Genomic DNA, 26,028 nt, shown 5'->3' with positions numbered 1-26,028 from the left:
AGGAAACAGGCTACCTTGCATAATGACTTAGTCACTCCCAGTCTCTATTTAAGCCTAAATTAATAGTATCCAATTTGCAAATGAATTCCAATTCAGCAGTTTCTCGCTGGAGTCTGGATTTGAAGTTTTTTTGTTTTAAGATAGCGACCTTCATGTCTGTGATTGCGTGACCAGAGAGATTGAAGTGTTCTCCGACTGGTTTATGAATGTTATAATTCTTGACATCTGATTTGTGTCCATTTATTCTTTTACGTAGAGACTGTCCAGTTTGACCAATGTACATGGCAGAGGGGCATTGCTGGCACATGATGGCATAGATCACATTGGTGGATGTGCAGGTGAACGAGCCTCTGATAGTGTGGCTGATGTTATTAGGCCCTGTGATGGTGTCCCCTGAATAGATATGTGGGCACAATTGGCAACGGGCTTTGTTGCAAGGATAAGTTCCTGGGTTAGTGGTTCTGTTGTGTGGTATGTGGTTGTTGGTGAGTATTTGCTTCAGGTTGCGGGGCTGTCTGTAGGCAAGGACTGGCCTGTCTCCCAAGACTTGTGAGAGTGTTGGGTCATCCTTTAGGATAGGTTGTAGATCCTTAATAATGCGTTGGAGGGGTTTTAGTTGGGGGCTGAAGGTGACGGCTAGTGGCGTTCTGTTATTTTCTTTGTTAGGCCTGTCCTGTAGTAGGTAACTTCTGGGAACTCTTCTGGCTCTATCAATCTGTTTCTTTACTTCTGCAGGTGGGTATTGTAGTTGTAAGAAAGCTTGACAGAGATCTTGTAGGTGTTTGTCTCTGTCTGAGGGGTTGGAGCAAATGCGGTTGTATCGCAGAGCTTGGCTGTAGACGATGGATCGTGTGGTGTGGTCAGGGTGAAAGCTGGAGGCATGCAGGTAGGAATAGCGGTCAGTAGGTTTACGGTATAGGGTGGTGTTTATGTGGCCATTGTTTATTAGCACTGTAGTGTCCAGGAAGTGGATCTCTTGTGTGGACTGGACCAGGCTGAGGTTGGTGGTGGGATGGAAATTGTTGAAATCATGGTGGAATTCCTCAAGGGCTTCTTTTCCATGGGTCCAGATGATGAAGATGTCATCAATATAGCGCAAGTAGAGTAGGGGCTTTAGGGGACGAGAGCTGAGGAAGCGTTGTTCTAAATCAGCCATAAAAATGTTGGCATACTGTGGGGCCATGCGGGTACCCATAGCAGTGCCGCTGATCTGAAGGTATACATTGTCCCCAAATGTGAAATAGTTATGGGTAAGGACAAAGTCACAAAGTTCAGCCACCAGGTTAGCCGTGACATTATCGGGGATAGTGTTCTTGACGGCTTGTAGTCCATCTTTGTGTGGAATGTTGGTGTAGAGGGCTTCTACATCCATAGTAGCCAGGATGGTGTTATCAGGAAGATCACCGATGGATTGAAGTTTCCTCAGGAAGTCAGTGGTGTCTCGAAGGTAGCTGGGAGTGCTGGTAGCGTAGGGCCTGAGGAGGGAGTCTACATAGCCAGACAATCCTGCTGTCAGGGTGCCAATGCCTGAGATGATGGGGCGCCCAGGATTTCCAGGTTTATGGATCTTGGGTAGTAGATAGAATATCCCAGGTCGGGGTTCCAGGGGTGTGTCTGTGCGGATTTGATCTTGTGCTTTTTCAGGAAGTATCTTGAGCAAATGCTGTAGTTGCTTTTGGTAACTCTCAGTGGGATCATAGGGTAATGGCTTGTAGAAACTCGTGTTGGAGAGCTGCCGAGCAGCCTCTTGTTCATATTCCGACCTATTCATGATGACAACAGCACCTCCTTTGTCAGCCTTTTTGATTATGATGTCAGAGTTGTTTCTGAGGCTGTGGATGGCATTGCGTTCCGCATGGCTGAGGTTATGGGGCAAGTGATGCTGCTTTTCCACAATTTCAGCCCGTGCACGTCGGCGGAAGCACTCTATGTAGAAGTCCAGTCTGCTGTTTCGACCTTCAGGAGGAGTCCATCTAGAATCCCTCTTTCTGTAGTGTTGGCAGGGAGACCTCTGTGGATTAGTATGTTGTTCAGAGGTATTTTGGAAATATGCAAGGTAGCCTGTTTCCTCTTGTTTTTTCCTACCCCCCCCCCCCCCCAGATGTTCTGGTTTAACTTGGATTTAAACCTGGAGAATGGTCAGTTTAGATGAGCTATTACCAGCAGGAGAGTGAGTTTGTGTGTGTATGGGGGTGGGGGGGATGTGAGAAAACCTTGATCTATGCAGGAAATAGCCCGACTTGATTATGTAAAGAGTTGTCACTTTGGATGGGCTAGCACCAGCAGGAGAGTGAATTTGTGTGGGGGGGTGGAGGGTGAGAAAACCTGGATTTGTGCTGGAAATGGCCCACCTGTTGATCACTTTAGATAAGCTATTACCAGCAGGACAGTGGGGTGGGAGGAGGTATTGTTTCATGATTTCTGTGTGTATATAAAGTCTGCTGCAGTTTCCACGGTAAACATCTGATGAAGTGAGCTGTAGCTCACGAAAGCTCATGCTCAAATAAATTGGTTAGTCTCTAAGGTGCCACAAGTACTCCTTTTCTTTTTGTAAACTCGATGTCCCTCTAAATAAACACCCCTCAGCTTGGGTTTTGTCCCCGAGAGGGCTGAGCCTGCCCTTCCCAAAGATATTAAGCTGTGGTGTGTCTGTTCTCTACCCCCTTCACCCTAGAAGCTGTTAAGGAGTCTGTAAGGAGCTGGCCTGTCTCCCCAGCTCAGGAGGGGCACCTTGCCCACAGTCTTGTCAGGCCTTTCCTTCAGGGCACAGTTTATCCTTCAGACACAATAAAATGGTTCTGGATAAGTCCCACTTGTAAACCATCTCATCCCCTGACCTGGGATCTTCTGCTGGGGCCCCGAGGCTGGTTCCCTGCTGCTCCAGGGCCTGCCAGAGGAGCAACGTTCCTCTTGCCGCTTTCCTTCCCAGCCGAGCACTTCTTGGCTTTTGTAATCCTTAACCAGTCTCTGCTGGGAGGTAGCTGATCAGTCAGTGGCCAGGCTAGGCTCAAGTTCCCTTAAAGGACCAGCCACGCAGTAAGAGAGCCACTCAGTAACCCTTTTGTGGAGTGGGAGTTAACCCCTCGATCCCCTGCTGGTGCCTCTGCTCTCTGCCAGAGGATTGCTGGGGAAAGCCTGTAAATCACTGGGTTGCTGTCACCACCACAGCCCAGCCAGCCCAGGAGCCATGTTGGCTGTTCTCAGCCTCGTGTTGTAGCCAGGTCCCTCTAAGCAGCGAATTTACCACTGCGCTGGCCCTGCTCCTGGATTTGCTCCGAAGTTCTTTTGGCTTGGCTTCTTGTAGCCCGAACCCCAGAGTGCGGGTTGGGCTGCACCACTCCTGGCACCCAGGAAATGTTTGCTGCTAGTGGGAACGGAAGAAGTTGGGTGGGATCTGTGGGACTGACCACAATCTCATTTTGCCTCCCCCTTGTAGCTCCTGTCTTGTTTAACGGAAGCTTCTGTCGGAGCTGCTGTCCTTCACCACGTCAACGCCATCGTCCCTTATTTCTTGTCGTTCCCAAAGCAGTGCCGCATGCTGCTCAAGGTAAGGCACAGAATAATGGAAACTTTAATTTAGAGAGAAGTGAGACCCTGTGTACCCCACATGGTATTGGATATTTGGGGTTGGTTACCCTGCCAGAACAGTGTCTGGGGCCCTGAGTTCAGTTCCTTGTTTCCCTGGGCTGTTCTTCCGTTAAGCACCCAGGCCTCCATTTATCGTCGTTAGGTGCCAGCTGTCACCCTTCTGCCGAGTTCAGCGGGGGCTTGGATCCGCCTGCGCGGGGGCTTGGATCCGCCTGCACGTGGCTGTGAATCCCCATGGCGCGTCGTGCAGGAGTGGTACCCGTTCCGGAGAGATGTGGTGGTGATACAGTGAAGCTGTTTTCCTAATCGCCTGGAGAGTAATTGCTCCCTGTGGGGTGTCTGTGTACGTGTGATAGCATTTTCCTCTGGAGGCTCGGGGGTGGAATATTTGTGCAGTGACTTTCTCTCACACGCTCAGCAGTTGTGGGTGACAGAGCGGGAGGAGGAGTGGCGTGTGGGCAAGAGGGCAACGGGAGCGTTAAATCAGAGAGGTCTGACAGAGCAGAAGGCGAGCCGAGCTGGAGACATGTATGGCCGGTGATGTTTGTGGTGCTGCATGCTGAGATAAGGGTAATTTAAATCACTTGTTTCGAGGCTTCTCACTAGCACTGTCAGGGAGGAATTTTCTGTTCTGCACAATTTATCAGGTTCTGCAGGGGATTTTTGCCTCTCTGAGCTGCTGTGAGAGATGGGATACTTACAATGTGTGTTCTCGAGGTTTCAACCATGATCACTGTCCCATTCTACCGGATGCCTAGTAAGAGAGAATCCCTGCCCCAAAGAGCTGGCAATCAAACTAAACTAAATAGATCATTTCCATTTGACAGATGGGGAGCATAGGTCCTAAGAGTAAATGACTTGCCCCACATCCCACAGGGAGTCTGTGGCAGAGGCAGGAATCGAGTCCAGGTCTCTTGTGTTCTGGTCCAGTTCTCTTAGCCACATCCTGCATCTTAATACTGGACTTGGATAAGGCAGTGATCTGAGGTGGTGCAGCAAAATCCTGGCTCGTAAGCCTCTGTATTGCGTGTTGGGCATCTGTCTGTTCTTTAAGGCCAGGGTGGGGATTGAGAAGTGTTTGGAGAGCATTTGGTTTCCAGGAACCACAGTCAGGTTGGCTCTGGCCTTGAGTATTGGGTGTGCTCTGTGTAAAATGACATGATACGCAGATGACCTCCTTTTCACAGGGTTGGCAGAGCGTTGTGTGACACAGAGGTGCCTGTAGCTAGAAGAGAGGCTTCTAGTTTGGTCAGGAAAAGCCTGGGGGGAAGTTTGACTCAACTTCAAAGGTAGATGCCTAGATCTAGGCGTCGAAGTCCATGTGTTGGCCTCCACATCTGAGTGGCCTGACTTTCAGGGGCGCTGAGCACATGCAGCCCCTGTTGACGTTAGCAGACAGGTGTGTTTGAGGGCGTTGATCTTGGCGCGTAACGTGGAGGTGGCTCACAGCCAGGCTGTGGGCATGGGATGGCCGTTAGTGCTGAGCTCCTGACGGCTGCACAACCTGCCCTTCCTCTATGTCTCTCCGAAATGAAGGGTCAGGGAAAGCTCTGGCCTCTCTGTTGATGGGATGGGACCCTGTCCTTTTGCTCACACGAGCCTCTCTCCCTCCTTTCCTCTTTAGCAAGCCATCCGTCTGTGGAGCACGGGCGAAGAAACAGTGAGAGTGCTGGCCTTCCTGGTACTGAACAAGATTTGCCGCCATAAAAAGGAGCTGTACCTGAACCCCGTGCTCAAGGTAATGGCAGGGTGTGCTCTTATAATATAACAGTAATATCTAGCTGTTAACATCTGCAGATCTCAGTGTGCTTTGCAAAGGAGGCCAGACGCATAATCTCCATTTTGCAAATGGGAAACTGAGGCACTGGGAGGTAAAGTGACTTGCACAAGATTACCCAGCAGGCCAGTGGCAGAGCTGAGAGTAGTAGCCAGGTCTCCTGAGTCCCAGCCCAGTGCACCGTCTGCTAGGCCATGTGATCTGCCTCTGTGAGCTGGGGCTATGCTGCTGCTCTGTCTCCGATGGCGTGTAGACATACCGGCATGCAAGGATCCTAGGGCGTGGGCAGCACTCAGGCTGGCCCCTGTCCCGAGCACGGATGTGCTGGAAGCCAGGTGGTGGCGAGTTTTTGGCTGAGGGTTGTTGGAGAGCGCTCCTTCCCTGCCTGGATTTTCATTCTGACTCCTGGTTCGTGCCTTGCCTTTTCCTGCAGCAAATGTACATCTCCTACGTGAAGAACTCCAGGTTCACCTCCCCCAACGTCCTCCCCATGATCAACTTCATGCAGCGCACCCTGACGGAGATGTACGCCCTGGACACGCAGGTGTCCTACCAGCACGCCTTCATCTACGTTCGCCAGCTTGCCATTCATCTGCGTAGCGCCATGACTGTGAAGAAGAAGGTAGGTTCCAAACCCCAGCTCGGTGAACAAGCCCATGCGGGGAGCTTTGCAAGCTGCTGTTACGCACCCACAACGTCGGCTTTAACTCAGATTGATGTGTGGCCTTGTGCATGGTGAGACAGGGGAAAAAAAATCCCGGTCCCTGCTTCAATGCCGCTGGTCACTACATTTGGGAGACGTGGCAAGGAGAGGAGCACATTGCCCTGTTGGAGCATCGCGGCTGAAATGCCTGTTCACCCTGGACCCTTAAGCTGGACTCTGAGCAAGGGCATCTCGTCTCTTTAGGCAAGCTGTGCTCCAGGCCCGGCGCTGGGAAGGGGGTGGGAGGCTGTGTAGATGAGACCTTTAAAACCAGGGTCAGTCTGCTCAGCATAGACGGTTAAAGATCTATGAGTAGGAGTTTGCCCCAGCATCCTTGGCTAATTACCTCTTCCCGCTCAGTGCACCCCACTCCCAACTGCTGGGGAGTTGTGCACCTGCCTAGCCTGGGCCAATCCAGTGGTGGGAGAAGTGACTTGCCTGTGTGTGTTTTGCAAAGTGCTTCAGTCTCTTTGGGGTTGAACGGCACTGTGTAAATAGAGACTGGATCTGGATTCTCTCTCTGACAGAGACTCCCTACCGGAATTGGGGAAGCTTAGAGTCCTTGGGGCGTGGGCGGATGATTTCGTACTTCATGTTCTGGTGTCACTCCCAGGAAATGCCTTTCTCTGGAGCCTCCATTATATACAATATTTACAGTTTGATTCAATGGCTCTCAACACCCCCACTATACAAATTATTCTAGCACCTCTGGGAGAGCACTGACTGGTGCGTGTTAGGGACCCCACTGGAGTACATGGTGGGAAAGTCAGCTGGCATATGGGGGACATCCTTGGAGAATTCAGGGGAAGTTAGTGCCGGTGGGATTTTGATAGCATTGGGCTTGGTAGGAACTTGTTTCACGAAGCAGGCAGCCAAGTCAGAAGGGGACCAGCCTGTTTCATGATGCGCTAAGGAGCCAGCAGGTGGCTGCTCTGCCAAAGGAAAGAGGGGCCCAGAGTTCTGCTAGCTGCTCATGGGAGGATAAACGCTTTCATTTATGTCGCTGTTTGGGTTTTTTAGCAAGGAGGTGGAGAGCAAATACTGGCAAGGTAGTTCTCTCTTCCAAAGCTATGTAGATCCTGGCAGATGTTCTCTCTCTCTCACCCTGGGCATCTCCTTTCCTTCGCCTTGCCGTGTATGTGAAATGAACATTTCAGCTGCTTAGCAAAACCCAGAGCACAGAAGATTATAAACTGCCCCTTATTTGTGGCTCTTTCCAACTGCGGTGTCTGCCTGGTACATCTCCCCATCAGCCTGTGTCACCTGCCCAGGCCATTTCTGTAATTTCATTGAGGCAAGCAGCTAAGTCCCTCTGAAGCAGGCCTGATTTGTGCCCTGTCCAGTCTGACGTGTTTACACTGTCAGATTGCTAATCCTGTCTTTACCCGGGTTTGAGAAAACAAACCCTTGCGGATTAGTGGTTCGGTTGCTCCTGTGCACTGCAGGATTGGTTACCACTTAAATCTCCTAGATGCTCAGACATAGGGATAAATCCAGCCGAGATAAGCAAAGTCTGGGCCTGGGCATATGCCCATAATTGGATTGTATTGGCTTCCTACACCTTCAGCCCTGGACCAGACAGTCCCCAAATCTGGTTGGTTTCCCAGGAGGGGTTTGAAAGTGGGGGCGGAGGGAGAGATTAAATTAGAGCGGCACGACCAGTATGCCCAAATCCCAACAACAAGTCAATTAGTGTGAAATGAGCACCGGGTGCTTACAGAAGCCATCAGCTGGTCCGAGCCGCATGGACGGGCGTGCAACCTGACCGAAGGGGGGAATGTTTACCTAAGCCCTACCACAAGGTGTTGGGCTTGTGTGTAATTCAGGAATGCTACAAGCAGGCAGTCCACTGTCCACTCCATGCACACACTGCTCAAGCACATGTGAGAGGAGACGAGCCGTAGTCGTCAGAGTTTATCACCCTTAGCTGATAAAAGAAAGAATCTCATTTGGTGAGAGAAATTTGGAGCCAAAGGCCCCTCACTAGGAGCAGCTGTGGAAGTTGCCAGCAGCTGGGATTTTTCTCCGAATTCCGAGCTTCTTGGGCCTGCAGCCTCTGGTTGAAAAGTCCCCGGAGAACTGGCTTCCATGTGGACTTTCTGGTGCTTCCTGCTGGGTGGGAAACACCGGCTGAGAATAGCTCTTTCATGGAGGGTTTTTATTTTTTCTGGTGTTCCGGGCTGCTCAGAACCAGGCAGGGAGGGGAGACACTTCCCAAGTTCATTTTGAAACTAGAAAAAAACACCTAACTCTTGGGTAGAGGCGTGGCCCGGTCTTTGCAGTACCACTCAGGCTGGCTCAGCCAGCCTGGGTGATCTGAGAATGCGGTGACATGGCAAGTATTAATTACCTAAGTGACCTCTTGCATTGTTTTGTCTGGTAACTAGGAAGGCGGCTCCTGGGCTGACATGCAGGCTGTACCTAGAAATAAAGCTTTTTTGTGTTCCCTGGGCTCTGTAAAAGGAACCTGCTATTGCGGTGTCCCCTTGTAATTGGGTCTGTAAACTCTTGGGAGGTGGGTGTGCTGGACGGGCCGGTCATGGCTGCATGAGGCTCTCTTTGACCCTGAGTGCACGTCGGCACGTCTTCAAAATGAATAGCAGTAACGCTCCCTGAGGTTCAAAAGTGCTGCCCGTCCTCGTCCTCGTGGTACCCGAGCGATGGAGCTTCTCTTTTAATATTGCAATTGAAGGAGTAATCAGAGCCCCCTGGTGGCAGCAGCTGGGCCCTGTGTCCTGCTTTGCCTGGGGAAATGAAATCCTAGTGGTTCTGCAGGTCACTTGGTAGGGGAGGTAGGTTCAGCGGGAGCCTTAGGGGACAGTTGCTGGGGGAAGCTGGTTCTGCCCTGTAGCTTTAGAGGTTTATTTTTCTTCCCTCCAGAGTGCGTGGACCAGGGAGAGAGTCAGCAAAGATGTAGAAGGATCTCCCAGCCTGGCTGCCCATGGGAGATCAGGGTTTGTCCCCCTTAGCCAGTGGACGGGAAAGGCCCATACACAGCATGGCCCTGCCCCTCCATATGCTGGGGGCTGAGGTGTTAAGGAGACGGAGCTCCACTTGTGAAGCATAGCTGCAGATAAATGCCGCAAGGAACAACACCCCAAGGGCAGTACTTAGCATTTCCAAAGCATTGTGCAAACCTCTAGCCATCCTGTCTTCCTGAATCCCATACTAGGGCCTTCACCGCACAGCCCCGCCTCTCCCCAGATTAACGTAACTAGTCGCTGCTAGAACCAGGGTTAGAATGCAAGAGTCCCCGGTTCCCAGCTGTGTGCTCCTTCTGCTAGACCGCACTGCCTCCGAATACAAAGGAGCCTGCGTGCGCGCTCCGGAAAGGAGGTTCAGCTCCTGTCTCGGCCATTCGTTTGCCAAGCGTGTGTGCCTTTCCTTTTTCTGTAGGAGAACTACCAGTCTGTTTACAACTGGCAGTACATCCACTGCCTGTTCTTCTGGTGTCGGGTCCTGAGCACCATCTACCCCAGCGAGATCATGGCGCCGTTAATTTACCCTCTGACCCAGGTCATCATTGGCTGCATTAAGTAAGTAGGAACGGATAGTTCTCCCCCCGCCCTTATAAAACACTGGGCTCTGATTTCCCATGTGACAGATGTGGCCATATAGTCACATAGGGGATGGGCAGGGAGGGTACGTATAGATTTTAACCCTTTGTTGTAGGGGACTGTCCTATTGCATACTGGGGGGCTGCTCTCGTGAGCTGTCATTTGTTGAAGCACCCCTGTTAGAAATCACTTGCTGCCATGTTGCTTGAACTTACTATGAGGCTTTATCAAGCTACTTTTGTGTCCATTAACTGAGCTTATTGGTATGACCACATCTGTGGCGTAGTGACTAAAGCACTGGACTGGGACTCAGGAGACCTGAGTTCTGTTCTAGGCTCAGCCACTGGCTCGCTGGGGGATCTTGGGTAAGTCACTTCACCGCTCTGTGCCTGGGTTTCCCCATCTGTAAAATGGGGATAAACTGTGACCTGCAGTGGCAGAGCCAGGGTGAGCATCTCACCTTGGGGTTCACATTGGGCCACCTGAGGCCGTAGCGGAGTGCCAGGCTCAGACGGTGCCTAAGAATAAGTGAAGGCTAACAGAACAGCTGATCCCAGCACCACTGCACTTCCCACCGAGTGCCTGCGTTCATAGACCTGTTGTGATTTCTTGTTCTAAAAGAAACCAAAGCAGCCCAGTCCCTTATTGAAATGAGTAACCTGGGCCTTAGTCCAGCCCACATCTTTTTAACCTGAGCAGGGAGCGAGCAGTAATTTTGCTCTATCCTGTTTTGTAATGGGCTGGCCTGCAACCGGGAGCTTCGGGAACCCCTTGCGCTCCTGTAACTTACCTGGCCTCTTCACTTGTAAAACGGTCCCCACGCTACAGCAAGCTCTTGTGGGAATAGTTCTTACCCCCCCCCCCAATCATCGTCATATGTGCAGTGTGGCCTAGTGGATAGAGCATTGGACCAGGGCCTGGAAGACCTGGGTTCTATTCCTGGCTCTGCAACTTCCCTGCTGGGTGAGCTTGGGCAAGTTGCGTCCCCTCTCTGTGCCAGGCGGGGGTCATGATACTGACCACATGTGTAACGTGCTCTGAGATGTACTGATGGGGGTTTTGCTGTGGCTGGTCTACACTGTGGCATGTGTCTCTGGCAACCCGGAGCCCAAGTCTGTAAGATCTCCTATGCCTTTTGTGAGGTGCCCGTTGCCACTGAGGCCACTTAGCAAGCTGAGGCTCCACCTAGAGGCCAGTCTGCTAGGCTGGGTTCCCTAACCCGAGGTCTGCACACCTCTTGCACTGCAGCAGCAGCTAACCATTGCAAGCCCCAGCACTGTGCCCAATCTTGCTGGATCAGCAGAGTTGCTTGTAGACAGGAAATTGAGGTAATTGAAACGGAGCTAGCTTGGTTTCTCCCTGCATGAGAGCCGCAGCAGGAAGGTGGAAGCAACGTTTGCCAAATAGTAACTAGCAAAATCGATGGGGAAAGTTATTCTGTTGTCCAGCTTCTCGGAGAGGGCTGCAGACAAAGGAGGGTGACGTGAATTGCATTCTCCCAGCATTGTGTTGTGTTTACATTCACACTTTTCATACGCTCCAGGCTGCAGCACGCTGCAAAGCCCTGTTAATACAGGGACTTCAGAAGCAGAAGGGAAAGCACTTAATGTGCTGTGCAGCAGCTCACACGGGGTCGGGCTCACACAGGGTTGGGTATCAGAGCCAGTTTCCAGGAGAAGAGGGCATTGTGTATTGGCTGGAACAGGGCAGATGGGCTCTTGGTGTCGTGCCTTATCCAAAGGGTTCCTCTTTGAACAATGTAATGTACCCTTAATAGCATCAGCGCTAGGTGCGTGCTGAACTTCTGCTATGGGACATAAGCCCTGCCTGCTACTGCCTTTCTAAGGATAATGTCTACGCCCCAACGCCGCAGCTGCGTCGCCGTAGCACCATAGTGAAGCTGCTTCCTTCATCGGGGGAGAAGCCCGTTAGAAGTCACTGGGAGTCATTCCATTGACTTCCATGGGCACTGATTGGGTCAGGGCCATAAACTCTACATCGTGGCCACTTCATCCGCTGCTGAAATGCAGCCGCTTCTGGGGTGGAACCCAGCAGCAGCATAAGAGCGCACAGCCACTTCAGACAGGACGGGGAGATCGCAGCCGACCCCTTGGTTATCGGAATGATGAGCCTGTTCCTTAGAACCATAGGGTTAGAAGGGACCGCAAGGGTCAGCTAGTCTCACTCCCGGCCCAGATGCGGGATTTGTTGTGTCTAAACCATCCAAGACAGATGGCTCTCCAGCTTCATTCTGAATCTGAAACTCTTCTTATCCAGGCTCTGATTATCTAGAGGCATTGGATGTCCCCAAGCCATTTTGGGTAATCCCTTTCTTTATACTGTCGCCTACTGAAAGGACAGTAGACTTGGAGGAAGTATAGTCTAATGACACGGGTTAACCTTGGTGTCTGGGTCTGATTTTAGTGCTCCTTCTTCCCCTCCCCCCCCCCCCATGTGCAAAGAGTGTCCTGGGACCCTCGGGGCGTGTGAGAGGATAAAACCTCCAAGAAGTGTTCTGCCGGGAGTACAGTGCCCCCTAGTTTGGGCAGTGGCCCTTTTTTTACTGACTTGAAGGAAAGATTGGTTTCAGAGTAACAGCCGTGTTAGTCTGTATTCGCAAAAAGAAAAGGAGTACTTGTGGCTCCTTAGAGACTAACCAATTTATTTGAGCATAAGCTTTCGTGAGCTACAGCTCACTTCATCGGATGCATACTGTGGAAAGTATAGAAGATCTTATTATATACACACACAAAGCATGAAAAAATACCTCCTCCCACCCCACTCTCCTGCTGGTAATAGCTTATCCAAAGTGGCCACTCTCCTTACATTGTGTATGATGATCAAGGTGGGCCATTTCCAGCACAAATCCAGGGTTTAACAAGAACGTCTGAGAGGGGTGGGGGGTAGGAAAAAACAAGGGGAAATAGGTTACCTTGCATAATGACTAAGCCACTCCCAGTCTCTATTCAAGCCTAAGTTAATTGTATCCAATTTGCAAATGAATTCCAATTCAACAGTTTCTCGCTGGAGTCTGGATTTGAAGTTTTTTTGTTGTAAAATAGCGACTTTCATGTCTGTAATTGCGTGACCAGAGAGATTGAAGTGTTTTCTGACTGGTTTATGAATGTTATAATTCTTGACATCTGATTTGTGTCCATTTACTCTTTTACGTAGAGATTGTCCAGTTTGACCAATGTACATGGCAGAGGGGCATTGCTGGCACATGATGGCACATATCACATTGGTGGATGTGCAGGTGAACGAGCCTCTGATAGTGTGGCTGATGTGATTAGGCCCTATGATGGTGTCCCCTGAATAGATATGTGGGCACAATTGACAACAGGCTTTGTTGCAAGGATAGGTTCCTGGGTTAGTGGTTCTGTTGTGTGGTATGTGGTTGCTGGTGAGTATTTGCTTCAGGTTGGGGGGCTGTCTGTAGGCAAGGACTGGCCTGTCTCCCAAGATTTGTGAGAGTGTTGGGTCATCCTTCAGGAAAGATTGTCACTGACAGCTCTTCCAGCAACACTGCGCCCCCGTCCACTTACTGGCCCAGGCCAGTCTTCCAGAGCTTATCGAATCTGATGCCTCGTGGCCTGGTGGCACTGAGAACTGTGTCAGCCCGTAGGCAAAAATCCAGTGTGGTAAATAAACACGTTAAAAACCATGCAGTGCCTGTGAGGGCTCGTGCATGGAAATGCGAACGAGCTCTCACGGCTATCCCATTGCAGGAATAAGCGTCTGGCACCCCCGCAGAGAGGGAGAAGGTGAATTGAGAGGGGCCGTGGGGTTTTTATACCCTGGCGCCGGGCACTCTTGCTCTGATTGTCTGCGTGTCGTGCGCTTGTGCAGCTTGAGGTGCAAGCAGCCTCGTATTTATTTGCACACCTGGTCCCGGGCAGAGCAGCGACAGCCGGAGGCAGCGTTGCTATGGCGCTAGGTTTTTATTCCCAAAGGTGACACATCTCCTTTTATTTCCCTGGAGAAGAGAGAGCTGTCCATGCGCAAACACCTGAATGGGTGCGTCGCAGAGCTGAGCTGCTGTCAGAGGGGGATTGAAGCCTTGTTGACTTGGGAGCTTCCGAGCGTAATTAGCCTCTGATTTTCTCTTTTATTTGCATACCAATGAAAAACCCGGTTGTGTGACGGGAGAACTCGGGTCGCGTGATGACTATTCGCCTACTTCCAGCAGACAGGCATAATGGGCCAAATTCAACCCTGACGCAACTCTCCTGAAGTTGGTGGAGTCACACCAGCGATAAATTTGCCCCACTGCTTTTCACAGTTCATCTTGGGCTCTCTCTTAAATCTGAGCAACTGTGAGTTCAGCAAGGTGGGGTAATCGTTTAATAATAATAATGTAGTAGAGCCTGCAGGGCCCAACTGAGATCAAGGCCCTGTTGTGCAAAGCACTGTACAGATGTAAAATAGGAAATGGGTCCTGCCCTAAAGAGCTTACAGTGTAAACAGATAAGACAGACCCAGGGTGGGAGGAAGGAAGGATTGCCCTCCCCACAGAGATCTGGAGTAACTGGCCCAAGGTCACACTGGGAATCAGTGGCAGAGTCAGGAATCAGACCCAGATTTAACTACAGATAAAGTACATCTACCCTGGATGCTTCTTTCAGCAGCCTGTAGACTACGTACCTGCATAGCCCACCCTCCAGGGATATAAATATCAGGGTAGCCGGTGAGGCATGGCTTAGACACGTGTGACGGGGTGTGGGTATGCATGCGAGTATATAACCTACTCACCTAAGCCATGATTCCCCTTCTACACTGCTGTTAGCTCCAGGGAAAGACTCCAGTGACAGGGAAGGAGGCTTTCCCTTTTATCTCCCTTCTGCCAGAGCCTTTCGCTTGCGCTGCACGTCGCTGTGTGGACGCAACCTGCTACGTGTTCTCTGCGCGGCGACGCTGGTGTGTAGCGCAGATGTAGCTGTAGTTAGGTGCTTTCCTAACTCTGCCGTCTTGAGTGCCTTCCCTGTCGATATTTGGATTCTGTGGGTATTTGGCAACATCTGGGCTTGAAGAAGTGTGACCTTTTCTCTCTTTTCTCTTCTCTTCTGCTGAGAACTTGAGTCAATCTCCCTCTCCCTACCCTCCCAGGTTTGGAAGGAAAAAGGTACCCTGTGCTTTGAAACATTGGTCATCTCTGAAATCCTGTTAGCGCCGTAACCAGAATCTGAGCTCTCCAGTGCCGCCCGGCTGGTCTCGGGGCTCCCAGGGGTGATGAAGATAAACAGGTTCAAATAATTGTCGGGATTCTCTTACCTTCCCCGCCATCCCCCCAAGTGTCCCATTGCTGCTACAGCACTTTAATTGTCCTGCAGACAAACCTAGGCACTTTTTCACCTGTCCGGGCAGATAAATCAGCTGTCTAGGGCCACCGAAAGGTGAATTTGGAAAGTCCCAGGGAGAGCAGCAAACAGAATTTGCGGGCATGTGTTCTGTACAGAGCCTCCTGGCGCACCATACAGCAAGCACGTAACGAGAACAATGAGGGTTTGGGACTGCGTCAGGAAATGGGCTTTGGGTTGGAGAGAGCTGGGAACAGATCCTGCGTTAGGTCCCTTGGTGAGCAAGCCAGTGGTACATCCAGGCTGGGGCACAAGGGAGGGCGGATGTTGTCAGAAGTCCTGCGTGTAAGAGAGCGAACGCAGTGTGGTAAATCATGGGGGTCTCGTTCCTTAGTCCCCTTGCTACGGCTGCGCTGCCAGACTCAGTCCTGCAGTTCCAGGGGCCCTGGGTTGCAGCTGCCTTTTTGGAGCACCGGTAACAGAGCAGAAATGAAACCCAAGGGTCCATCGGGGACCACAGCAGGGGGTACCAGTGAGAAGTGCCAAGGGCCTGCAAAACATTCAGGAGGGACCAGGCTCCTGCACGCTTCTCTGTCCGCCCTCCCACCCCCTTCCTTATGGGTAACATACACACGCTGGTGGGATTCCCACGTGGGCTGTTGGATTATTTCTCCTGCGCCGCAACTTGCCGTAGGCATCTTCAATCAGCATCAGCATCTCAATCAGTGGCGGGATGCAGCTGCTGAGCGTTGTGTGTTTAGGGGTTGGGGCTCTCTGGGGAGTGGGGGAGGGGAACGATGCAGTCCATTTAGCTTTCGCAGGGGTTTATATCTTTTACTCTCTCTCAAATGTAGGGCCAGATCCTCAGCTGGTGTAAGTTGGCATAGCTTGTTTGGTGGCACTGTGCCCCGTTGCGCCAGCTGAGGATCTGGCCTTAGGGTCTTTAAAAGAAGAGGAGTGATTACACCTGCTCCCCTTTGCTTACATGCTCGCTCTCGGGGGCATGGAACAGTGCTAGGAGGAGTGTGCAGAAGAAAGCGTGAAGTTAGGTTCGCCCAAATGCTCATCAGCTCCTTGGGGTGATTTTTATTTTTAAAGCCGTCGTACTGCAAAGAAAGGATTCCAGTTCTTGCCCATTTCTCCATCCCTGGCTCTTTAGCAAATAAAACCTTGTCTTGTGGGGAAATAACACCCTATCTGCTTGGCGCCCCTCTGGGTAGGGTCAGTCTGTCGAGTTAGAGCCTCTGAGGGTTTAATCATTAAGCCTTGCTCGGCCTGGGGGAAAGAAGGCTGTCAGGAACAGTGATGATGACTTAGATCCACCTGAGCAGGTCCCATGAAAATCTGGGTAGGGCTCCGTGCCATCTGGGCGCATTGGCTGAGTGAGTGCAAAGGGGAGTTTAACCTGTTCAAAGGGCCCTGATATACCCCCAGAGTGGGGCTGCTAGCATTAAGGATGGATAAGTATCTGGCGGCTATGAGCAGGCATCCTTGCAGGATGCAGGGAGTACGCTATCGTCCTTTACTCTCGGGTTGTTCTGTGTTTGTCGTATTCGGCGTCGGGGGATTCATGCTGGAACCTTAAATATGTTCTGGTCTGGGTTCAGCAGGTTGGTCACAGGCATATCTTGAAACTAGCGTCGCACAGGAGCAAATAAAATAATACCGAAACCCTGGAGAAAATAATTTCTCCCCCTTTATTTTTTTTCTTTTCCTTCTACCCGAAGGTGGCACTGTCTTCCTGCAAAAGGGTTGATGGACAGAGACAAATAGGGGGAGGGGGGGCAGTCGGTGTGCAGTTCCTTCCCATGCACAACCTCATTACAGGAGGGGACTGGGGAGAAATTACCATCCGTCGAAGCCTTATTGCTCCAGGCGGGGACCAAGGCAGAATTTAAAATGTGCTTAAATAAGATAACTAGTAGCAGAGGGCTGCCTGCTAACCTCAGAATTAGCTCCCTTGTTTTCTTATTCTCTCTCCTCTCTCCCCCCCCCCCCCCCCGCCACCCCCTCTCCGGCGTATAAAACACATTAAAAATGTATTCAGAAGGATGCTTCGGAGAAATGGACCCAGTGCGGCTTGAACTTGCACGTGATTGGGAGCAGAAGGGATCCAGGCCAGGGAAAGCAGAGGCGATGCCGGCCCAGCTGCAAGGGGCGGGAGGACCCGGTTTGCTGGGGGCGTCCCTTGGGATTGCTTACATCGCTCCTGCAAATAAAGAGCTAAAAGGGTGCAGGGGGTATGGCTGGGCTGGGGCTCTCCGGACACTGGGACAGAGGGAGAAGACTGCTCCATTGGAGCTCCTCCAATTCCTTCTGTTGTCTCAGGCGCCTCTTCCTGCCCCCCCCATTTTGGAGTGCCCCCTCATTTCTGTGCAGCTTTTGGCTTACCCTGGGACTGTCCAGTCCGACCTACTTTGGGGCCCTTCCAGCACATTTAATAAACACCAAGCTCCTCCGGGCTGTGCGTGTGAGAGGCCGAAGCACCCCTTTCCATGGGGAGAGGAGATACGCTGGCATCTCGGGAACAGCCCGCCGCTTGGCTGGGCTTAGACTGACGTAGGAGGGGGGCTTCCTGCAGCCTTCCCCGTCAGGCAGATGGCGGCGACCCAGAAGCGTAACAGGAGTTTCAGCGAGTGGAAAATAATCCTTGTCAGGCTGTTGATGTCCTGCTGGGCCCTGGTGCACAGGAGAAGCTGGGCAGGCGTTCGGGGTGGGGGAAGGTTAGGGAGCGCGCCCCTTTGCAAGGGGAGGCATGAGCTGTAAACTCAGCAGCCTGAGCTAGACGCCTGGCTGGGCCTTGGAGGGACGAGCCAGCCCTCCCCCACCCCAGCGTACTCTGGGGCCCTGCTGCTTTTCTCATTCCGCTTCCGTCCCAGCCGTTGGGAGGTTAGGCTGATTGCTGCTCCACGGAGCACTCTGAAATTAATGGTCTGGGTTTACAATAAATCTATACCTTTAACAGGTTTATCCCTCGATCAATTAATTCCTGAGGAAGGCTTTCGTCATCTCCAGCGGTGCCAGCATGCGGGTGCAAAATAGATTTATTTCCATAATGGATCCAGTGATGATTATTTCACTATTTGGTGGAGGTGGGGGGAGAAAAAGGGAGTGATTTATGTCGCCCACTGATGCAGATTCTCTCTGCTGCATTGCTCAGTGGTCTCTCTTTTCGGGGTTCACGTCTCAGAATCAAAGCTGTTCTCCGGGAACCACATTAAAAAGCACCTTTCTTAGCACTAAAAGCATCATTATTAGGTGCAATTCATTCATAGCAAGGGGCTGGTGGATCAGATGCCTCAGCCTTGTGATGAAAACAGAGGAGCCCGAGTCAGTTTCTTCATTCCTGGTTCTGCTCCTCACGCATGTTGCGGGCTGAGTCGCTCCTCTTCTCTGTGTCCCCACTTATGAAATGGGGCTGCCATGGAAACAGAGGATTCTGGGATGAAGGTGCTGCGTATGCGCTAATGAATTGAGGTGGGCCAGAGAGAGACTGGGCCGTTACCTTCCTAGTTCAATTTCCTTAGCCATAAGCCCTGCGTTGCCTCTACTGAGACAGCCAAGGCTGCAGCGGCTAATTATGATTGTGGCTTTTGTGATTGTAAATTACATGGCATGCACTTACTGATGCAAACCTCAGCCCTTGTTTCCCCAGTGGTGGTGGGAGGACTCCCCCACGCGCAGATCACTGGTTGAGAACCACCGACCTAGAAGGAGGAAACTGAGGAGTTGGGATCCTGGTTGCAAGAACTCGGGGTGTTCAAATGAGCGAGGCGCTACAATCCTTGTGTTCTCTGCTGGCGTAGAACATGATATCGGGTCTCCCTCTGTGGGCCAGCCTGTGCAGCCCTAACAGCCTCCTACTCCGAGCTAAAACAATTTGCCTTTTCAGCTCAAGTGGGAGAGGCCTGTGTCTTTAGCCCTGAAGACTGTAGGTTTAATTCCCCAGTAACCTTCCCTCCGTCTCCTCTCCAGGTTGGTGCCCACAGCTCGTTTCTACCCCCTGCGGATGCACTGCATCAGGGCCCTCACGCTGCTCTCCGAGAACACCCGGACCTTCATGCCGGTTCTGCCATTCATCCTGGAGGTAAATCAGTTCCTGTTCCTCTAACAGCAACAAACAAAAGCTGTCTAAACATACACTCCCCCTAGCATCTGCAAACGGCTGCTCACGCTGCACGCTTGGTCGGCTCCTTGCAGCCCCGGCAAGCAGCGTCATATATGCTGGATCACATCCTTGATAAATAGGGTTGAATTTTCACCATCTACGTTACAGCTTAGGGGGCTGCTTTGAGTGTCAAGACCTGATGGACAAAAAGCATCTCTGTGGCAGCTTCCAGATGGGAATGAGCCCTTGCCCAGATGATGCAGAGTTGGGGATGCCCTGCACTATGCAGCTTGCTCCTGCTCTGCGGGTAACACTGTGCCATCCTTGAAGGATTCTTATTGTTTCTCCCCTTTCCAGGGCATGCCCCCACCCCCAGCAAACGCTGCCTATTGTGTTTGTGAAAGGAATTGTCTGTGTTGAGGCTGCGGGTGTCCTGTTCGTAGATTATAAAACCAGAAGGGACCATTGTGATCATTTAGTCTGACCTCCTGCATTGCACCAGCTTGAACTAATTCCTGTTTGAAACTGTCAGTGATGGAGAAATCCACCACAGTCCTTTGTAAATGGTTCCAGTGGTTAATTATAGCCTTGTTCAACTGGACTTGCATCGTTTGGTCTGTCCAAGATGCCTCATCGAGCACGTTGGAGATGTAACTTCACATTTGTCTCTTGCTCTTCGAGATAGGCTTACGTTGCAAAGCCGAGATCTGGGTTCCAGCCTTCCCAAAATGTGGGGGTGGAAGGGTATATGAATTCAGGGGGTTGGCTCTTTCTTGGAGCCAGAATTGGGGTTGACATGCCAGGACCTTATTGCTGAAATCCAGTTGCGCTTTTTATATTAAGGACATATTTATGCATAGTTTGTACTTGATTAATAGGTGTTCAACTGTTACAGGGTCCAGCAGATTAATAGGTGGTGTATAACTATCTACAGCACCTTTGAGCGATGTGCTTATAACCATGCGTAACATATTCTACTTGTGCCGACTGCAGGTTTGCAACATGCCACTTGCACATTCACCCTTTGTGAGCTATTTAGAAATGTGTAACCTTAACATTAAGTGTGATCATTAGTCCACACTCTAGACACTTGGTGTGAACAATTGCTTATGTCGTGATGTTCCCTCTAAAAGTTAATGTGCAGAATTCTGCTTCCTTCACATGTTTTTCTCTCAGCTGGGCATAGATATTGAGTTGTGACTAACCCCGCTGGCCGCTAGATCCCATCGGATGCATCACAGGAATGCAATTGCAGTGACAATGTACCCAAACTAACTGAAGGGAGAACCTGAGTTTGGATAACTCTCGCATCTGCATTTAAAGTAGCTACAAGAAGAGACATCAGCTTTGTTCTCAGCTCTGGGCTCTCGTGACCGGGGCCCTCTGGGGACAAAAGAGCGGGTGGTGGCCTGGGGAGAGGGAAGCCTTTGTGTTAAGGCAGTCGAGAACAGCGGTTCCAATGGGAGGAGCAGTGTCGATAGGCTCCTCTCTAGCTGTCTTTGGTGGGTGCTCTGTGCATATGCTGGGGCAGAACTCTCAGCCCTGGAGACTGAAGGCCTCTGTCCACAGAATAGGCCTAGCAAAGGTAGTGTCAGGCCAAGCATCTCTCATGTGCTGCCACGGCCTGGGGCTACAGGGGCCACCTGTAGGTGTGGGAAGGGGTTGCTTTCCATGGTGCAGACAGGCTTTGGCGGGCCCAGATAGCACCAGCATTGCTGTGACTTGGACTGAACCTGCCAGATCGCTTTCACCAAGGCCCTCTGAACATCCCGCGCGTAGATGGCCATGGGTTTGGGATGCTACTGCCACAGGGTTTTCTTTCCAGTCCCCTGAGCCCAAGGAAGGATGCTCTGGTGGTGGTTCAGGCACTGGAATGAGTCTCGAGAGATCGATATGCGATTCCCGGCTCTGCTACGGACTCCCCATGCTGCATAATTTATCTGTAACTCAGTACCCCCACCTGTAAAATGGGGGCCATAGTCCTGCCTTTTGTCTAGTTAGATTGTAAACTCTTAGGGGCAGGCTGACTGTGTACAGCACCAAGCACGGCAGGGCCTGGTCTCGGTTGGATTGCCTAGGCAATGCCGTAATACATATAATTAATGAGCCACCTATTCTTCAGTGAAAAAGAAAAAAACACCCCGAGCAACTGCCCAAGAAGTTATACTTCAGAAAAAGCCTGTTAGACCTAAAAGGCTGCTTAAAATAGCTGCCTGCAAGTGAAGTCTGTTCTTAGCCCCCCCTTCCCCCTCGGGTTGGGGTGGGGCTGGCAAACGGTCAGCGCCTCACACCACCCCTTGCACCGTTCCTAGCAAAAGCGCCCCCCTCCTTTCCTGCAGACCTAACGACCCGGCCCCCCTTCCCCCGCGCCTGGCTGCGCTCCACGCTCGGCCTGAGCCCACCGGATCCAGGGGCGGGGTGAGAGAGGCCTGGTGGTCAGCGTGTGAGGAGGAAGAGGGAGAGGCTGGAGAAGGTTGGGGCTTTTCAAACAAACAAGCCCTGGGCACGTTGCTGATCGGGTTCTGTTGAAGCAAAGACTCTTGCGGTTTCATGTTGTTGTAAACGTCCTTCGCAAACCACATCCTCTCAGCCGGTGGAAACCAGGGCCGTTTATAGCTCTGCTCCGGGCCCCCCCCGCTGCTCCCTGGCTCGGGTGGGCCGCTCAGTTTTTCGCTGCTTTCCTTCCTCTTGCCGTCTGTTCTGGGGAGCCGCTGCCAGCCCAGTGGCGCGATAGGGGCATCTCCCCTTGGCTCTGCGTGGTGGTTTTTGCTTTTCTCAGGCTCTGGGAGATAGTGTCCCACCCCCACCCCCCGCTCCATTCCCCCCCAGCCGCCGCCACCACCACTTCGGTGGCAAGCTCTGTATCAGGCCCTAGCCAGACGTTACCGCGCTGCACGCTGAACTTCCTCCTGGCTTCCGCAAGCCTCCAACCGCATCCGATGCTGGTGTGTATGGGGGGGGCACTGCTCAGGCTTAGCTCGTCCAGGTGGCAGTGTTTGGTGGGGGGTGTTATCTGCGTGCTTATTCAAAGTGCTGCCTTCCCCATGGAAACATAAGATGATTGAAATGCAGCAAACCTCTCTTGTCTCCCAGCAGCCAGCCAGCGCCCCCCTAGTATCGGCAAATAATGCACCAGGTTCTCGATCGAGTCTCTGAGAGCTGTCTCTTCCCACCTCAATACACCTCTGTCCCTTGGCGTGGTAATATCCGAGCACCTTATGATCCCGAACACCTTTGCCTTCACGACGCTTCCCATCCCTCGTGAGGAACTATCCCTGTTGTACAGATGGGGAAACTGAAGCACAGAGTGGTTAAGTGACTTGCCCAGGGTCACACTGGGTGGTTTGTGGCAGAGCTGGGAAATGAATCCAGATCTCCTGAGTCCCAATCCAGTTCCTTAGTGACGAGACCATCCTTGTAGGCCCTCATTTTTACCTGTGACTTAGCTGATCTGATCTGGCCTGAGGTCTTGTGGGTGCCCCCTGCAAACCTCCAATCACACTCCAGGGTACCAAGATCCATTTTACCCCAGTTTCCATAGCAGGGGGGATGGGCGGGTCCCTGAGGGTCTGTAGATACCAAGGGCTAGCTCTGGAGTTCATGACTCCATTTTTTTGTGCCCACTCTTGCTATGTGCCAGTGAAAGCCCCCATGCACGGGCTTTGATGCCACCTGTGCCTTTTGGAGCAGTTTCTGCATGGTACCAGAAATCAGATTCTCTGGAGCATGGTGTGTGTTTTATTTTTTTGGGTGAGAGGTGATCATGCTAATTTCCCCCTGCATGCAATCAAGGAAATCCAACCCTCGCTGCCTCCCCCGTCCTCCTCCGCCCCTGTCACCACCAAGCCTTCCAGAGATGGCAGATTGAATGTTTGCACAATTCCTCTAGGCACAGGAATTCCCCAAGCCCCTGCCACTGTAAATGAGAGCTGGCTCCCTGATTCATCTTGACAAGGGCTTCTGTTTCCCGTGCAGGCAACCCAGACGGCTCCTCTCCGTCTCTGCTCTCCAGGAGGGGGAGGGAGGGAAGCCTTCCAAAATTACCTCTTAGGGGGAAGGGCAGGGAGAGGAAGAATCTGAGAAGGGGGCTGGAGGGGGGACAGCTTTTTGGATTCTTCCCCTCCCTTACAGGCCATGAGATCCCGATGCCTTTTTGGTGCTTCCCTTGGTTGGTGACAATCGTTAGTTTCTGCAGTGGGAGAATTGGCGGCTCAATCGCTGGAAGGCAAGTGTAGGTAAACAGCTTGGAAATCTCCCCATAGGAAGTCTTGGTATGCCAATTTAAATGTAGCTTCTCGGCGGGGGCAAAGGGAGGTGGGGGGCATGGGCTAACCCTGACATGCTTAGAAAGGCAGGAGTTTTTTCACTCCGCTGACACTTAAAACGGTAAGGACCTCATCTCAGGTGTCCAGCATGCTGTGGTGGGAATCTCCGGGGCCTCCAGTCGCCCTGCCGGTGGGTGTTGGGGAGAGGGGGAAAGTTCTGTCTGCAAGGATATCGGGCGAGGCAGGCGTCACTTGAGAAATGAGAACGCTGGGCATATGTGCCCATGGATCTTGAAGCGCTTCCCCAAAGATGTGGGCACCATTGTTGCTACCACGCAGCTAGGGAAGCTGAGTCACAGAGAGGGGACGTGCCTTGCCCAAGGTTACCCATGGAGGGTGCGTGCTCCAGGTTTCCTGACTCCCTGTCCCTACCCACTGCCACTGCAGCAGTGTGCTAGGTGTCCTCTGGAATAAGTTTGTCCTCAGTCCCGTTCCTGGCAGACAGGTGTCTGGTGCCCAGCCCATTTGTGGGCATACAGACAAGGTCCTTGCCCCGCGGCACTTATAACACAGGAGAGGTGGTCGTAGACGTGTGAGATAAGCCCCTGCAGGAGCCCATGCTCCTGGAATGTGGCTTGGGGTTGGCTGGGGAAGGGAGGGTGAGACTTGCTCTGGACAGCAGCCGTGGGATGGTGGGCTGGAGTTAGCTGGCCTGTGCGGAGACCCAAGGTGAAGGTAATGGGCACTGGACGGGGTGGCAGGGATTGCTGTAAATTGGCTGCTGTGGGGTGGTGCTGGCAATGAGAACCGTATATACTTGTGTATAAGAAGGACCCTCTAGATGTAGAAATGAGTGACCCTGTGTATAAGTCAGATGGCCCACTCGCACCGCCTTAGGTTGCCACGTCCTTTCCTCTGGGTAACAGATGTTATCCCAACTTCAGCCAGATCATTGGCCTGTGAGTCTTCTGGCCCTCTAGTCCCCCGTCGTCGTGCCCCCCTTCTCCCCCCCCGTGTTCTCTCCAGCCTGCCCCAGGGAGTCTACACTTCGCCCCTCCCTCCCAGCCATGTCGCTAGCCTCTGTCCCTTCCGCCTGGCCAATGTTCGTATCGTTTCCCTGACCCCTCTGGCAAGTGCCTCAAAAAGTCTGCTTGCATTTCCCCCCTCTCGGCCGCCGGCATGCACGGTCCCACAAAGCCCAACGCCTTCCGCTTTCATGCATTTGACTGAGGGGATCGATACTGCTGTTTTGGCCAAAGAAATAATTGTGCATAACGAGGTTTGTAGCTTCGATTCCCTGGAGAGGGGCTCTTTGTTTTCACAAGCCACCGAGCTCGGCCCTTCCTCCCCGATAACCTGGCCTGACAAATCAAATGCAAAGAATCGATCGCTGACTGTGTGGTTTTCTGGCCTGGGGGCAGCCATGTGACCTGGACCCTCTTGCCCCAGCACCCAGAGTCCTCTGCCCACACTTGCGATGCTGGTTGAGCTCTGGGGTGTCCCGGGGGCGATGCTCCCACGGCTGGGTGCAGAGCAGGAACAGTCAGAGGATGCATGTTGCTTGAGCGCAGCCTCAGGGTGTGGTGTTTAAGAGGTAGGGAATCCCTAAGGCGGAGTAGAAGACCCTGCAGCAAAATATTCTGAGGCTGCTAAATATTGGCACCTGAGCTGGGTGTCTCCAGAAGCTGGAGGTGGCATATGGTGGCCTGCCCTGTCTGAAGTTAGACCTCTTGCCAGGGGACAAGTATCCACTTCCCCAAACTGTCTCTCACTGGCTGATTCTTCAGAGATGCCAATGGTCCATGGGGGAGCGAGCTGCCGTCTTACTCCTGTGGGGAGCAGATCTCAGGCAGGGCAGCGGCATGTGGCGGGCAACCAAGCACTACTGACCCCTGTCCCTGGGGGCTGACGTCAGCCCACAGAAGAACCCGTGTACGGTGTGCTGAGTATAACACATGCCTGTGCCCTGGGGTTCTGGGCGAGCTGTCGGAGCGCTCCTGGTTTGATCTCTCACTGTGTGGCCACTGCTCTGTGCCCGGAAAGGGACAGGTTTTCCCCTTGTGTCTAACGCAGGGGTGGGCAAACTTTTTGGCCTGAGTGCCACATTGGGGTTGCAAAACTATTTGGAGGGCCGGGTAGGGAAGGCTGTGTCTCCCAAAACAGCCTGGCCCTCGCCCCCTCCCACTTCCCGCCCCCTGACTGCCCCCCTCAGGACCACTGACCTATCCAACACCCCCTGCTCTTCGTTCCCTGACCGCCCCCTCCCAGGACCTCCCACCCCTGACAGGCCCCCTGGGACTCCCACGCCTATCCAAACCCCCCCACACGCTCCCCATCCCCTGACCGTCCCTCCGACCTCCGCCCCATCCAACCGCTCCCTGTCCCCTGACTGCCCCCCAGGACTCCCTGCCCCCTTACCATGCCGGAGCCCGCCACGCTCCCCGGAAGGAGTGGCGGGCCAGAGCACTGGTGGCGCAGTACACTGAGGCTGCGGGGGGAGGGGCGGGGGCTGCAGGCAAGGGGCCGGGGACTAGCCTCCCCGGCCGGGAGCTCAGGGACTGGGCAGGATGGTCCCGTGGGCCATAGTTTTCCCACCTCTGGTCTAATGGGTGGATGCAGATGTAGCCCTGGAGAACAATCTGCGCTTTCTCCCTTATTTCAAGGCCATGATATGATGGACACAGCAGCCTCTGCTGCCGTGGGGTGCAGCGTGCAAAAGGAGTCCCTGCTGAT

General features: G+C 52.5%; 1 protein-coding gene across 2 annotated transcripts in view; it reads left to right on the top strand.

The window, feature by feature from the left end:
- The window catches only part of NOC2L (NOC2 like nucleolar associated transcriptional repressor), an 87,435-nt gene that overhangs the window by 14,023 nt on the left and 47,384 nt on the right, over positions 1 to 26,028 (top strand). For both annotated transcript variants that reach the window (XM_073317129.2, XM_073317128.2), the window contains exons 8-12: positions 3,437 to 3,547; positions 5,213 to 5,326; positions 5,799 to 5,987; positions 9,465 to 9,604; positions 18,898 to 19,009. In XM_073317129.2, the coding sequence (XP_073173230.2) occupies positions 3,437 to 3,547; positions 5,213 to 5,326; positions 5,799 to 5,987; positions 9,465 to 9,604; positions 18,898 to 19,009 (666 nt within the window). The remainder of the gene's footprint in view (positions 1 to 3,436; positions 3,548 to 5,212; positions 5,327 to 5,798; positions 5,988 to 9,464; positions 9,605 to 18,897; positions 19,010 to 26,028) is intronic.

The sequence above is a fragment of the Lepidochelys kempii genome, chromosome 18, assembly GCF_965140285.1.
Source record: "Lepidochelys kempii isolate rLepKem1 chromosome 18, rLepKem1.hap1, whole genome shotgun sequence".
Taxonomy (NCBI): Eukaryota; Metazoa; Chordata; order Testudines; family Cheloniidae; genus Lepidochelys; species Lepidochelys kempii.
The sequence above is the reverse complement of the archived record's forward strand: the minus strand, read 5'-3'. Positions and strand labels throughout refer to the sequence as shown.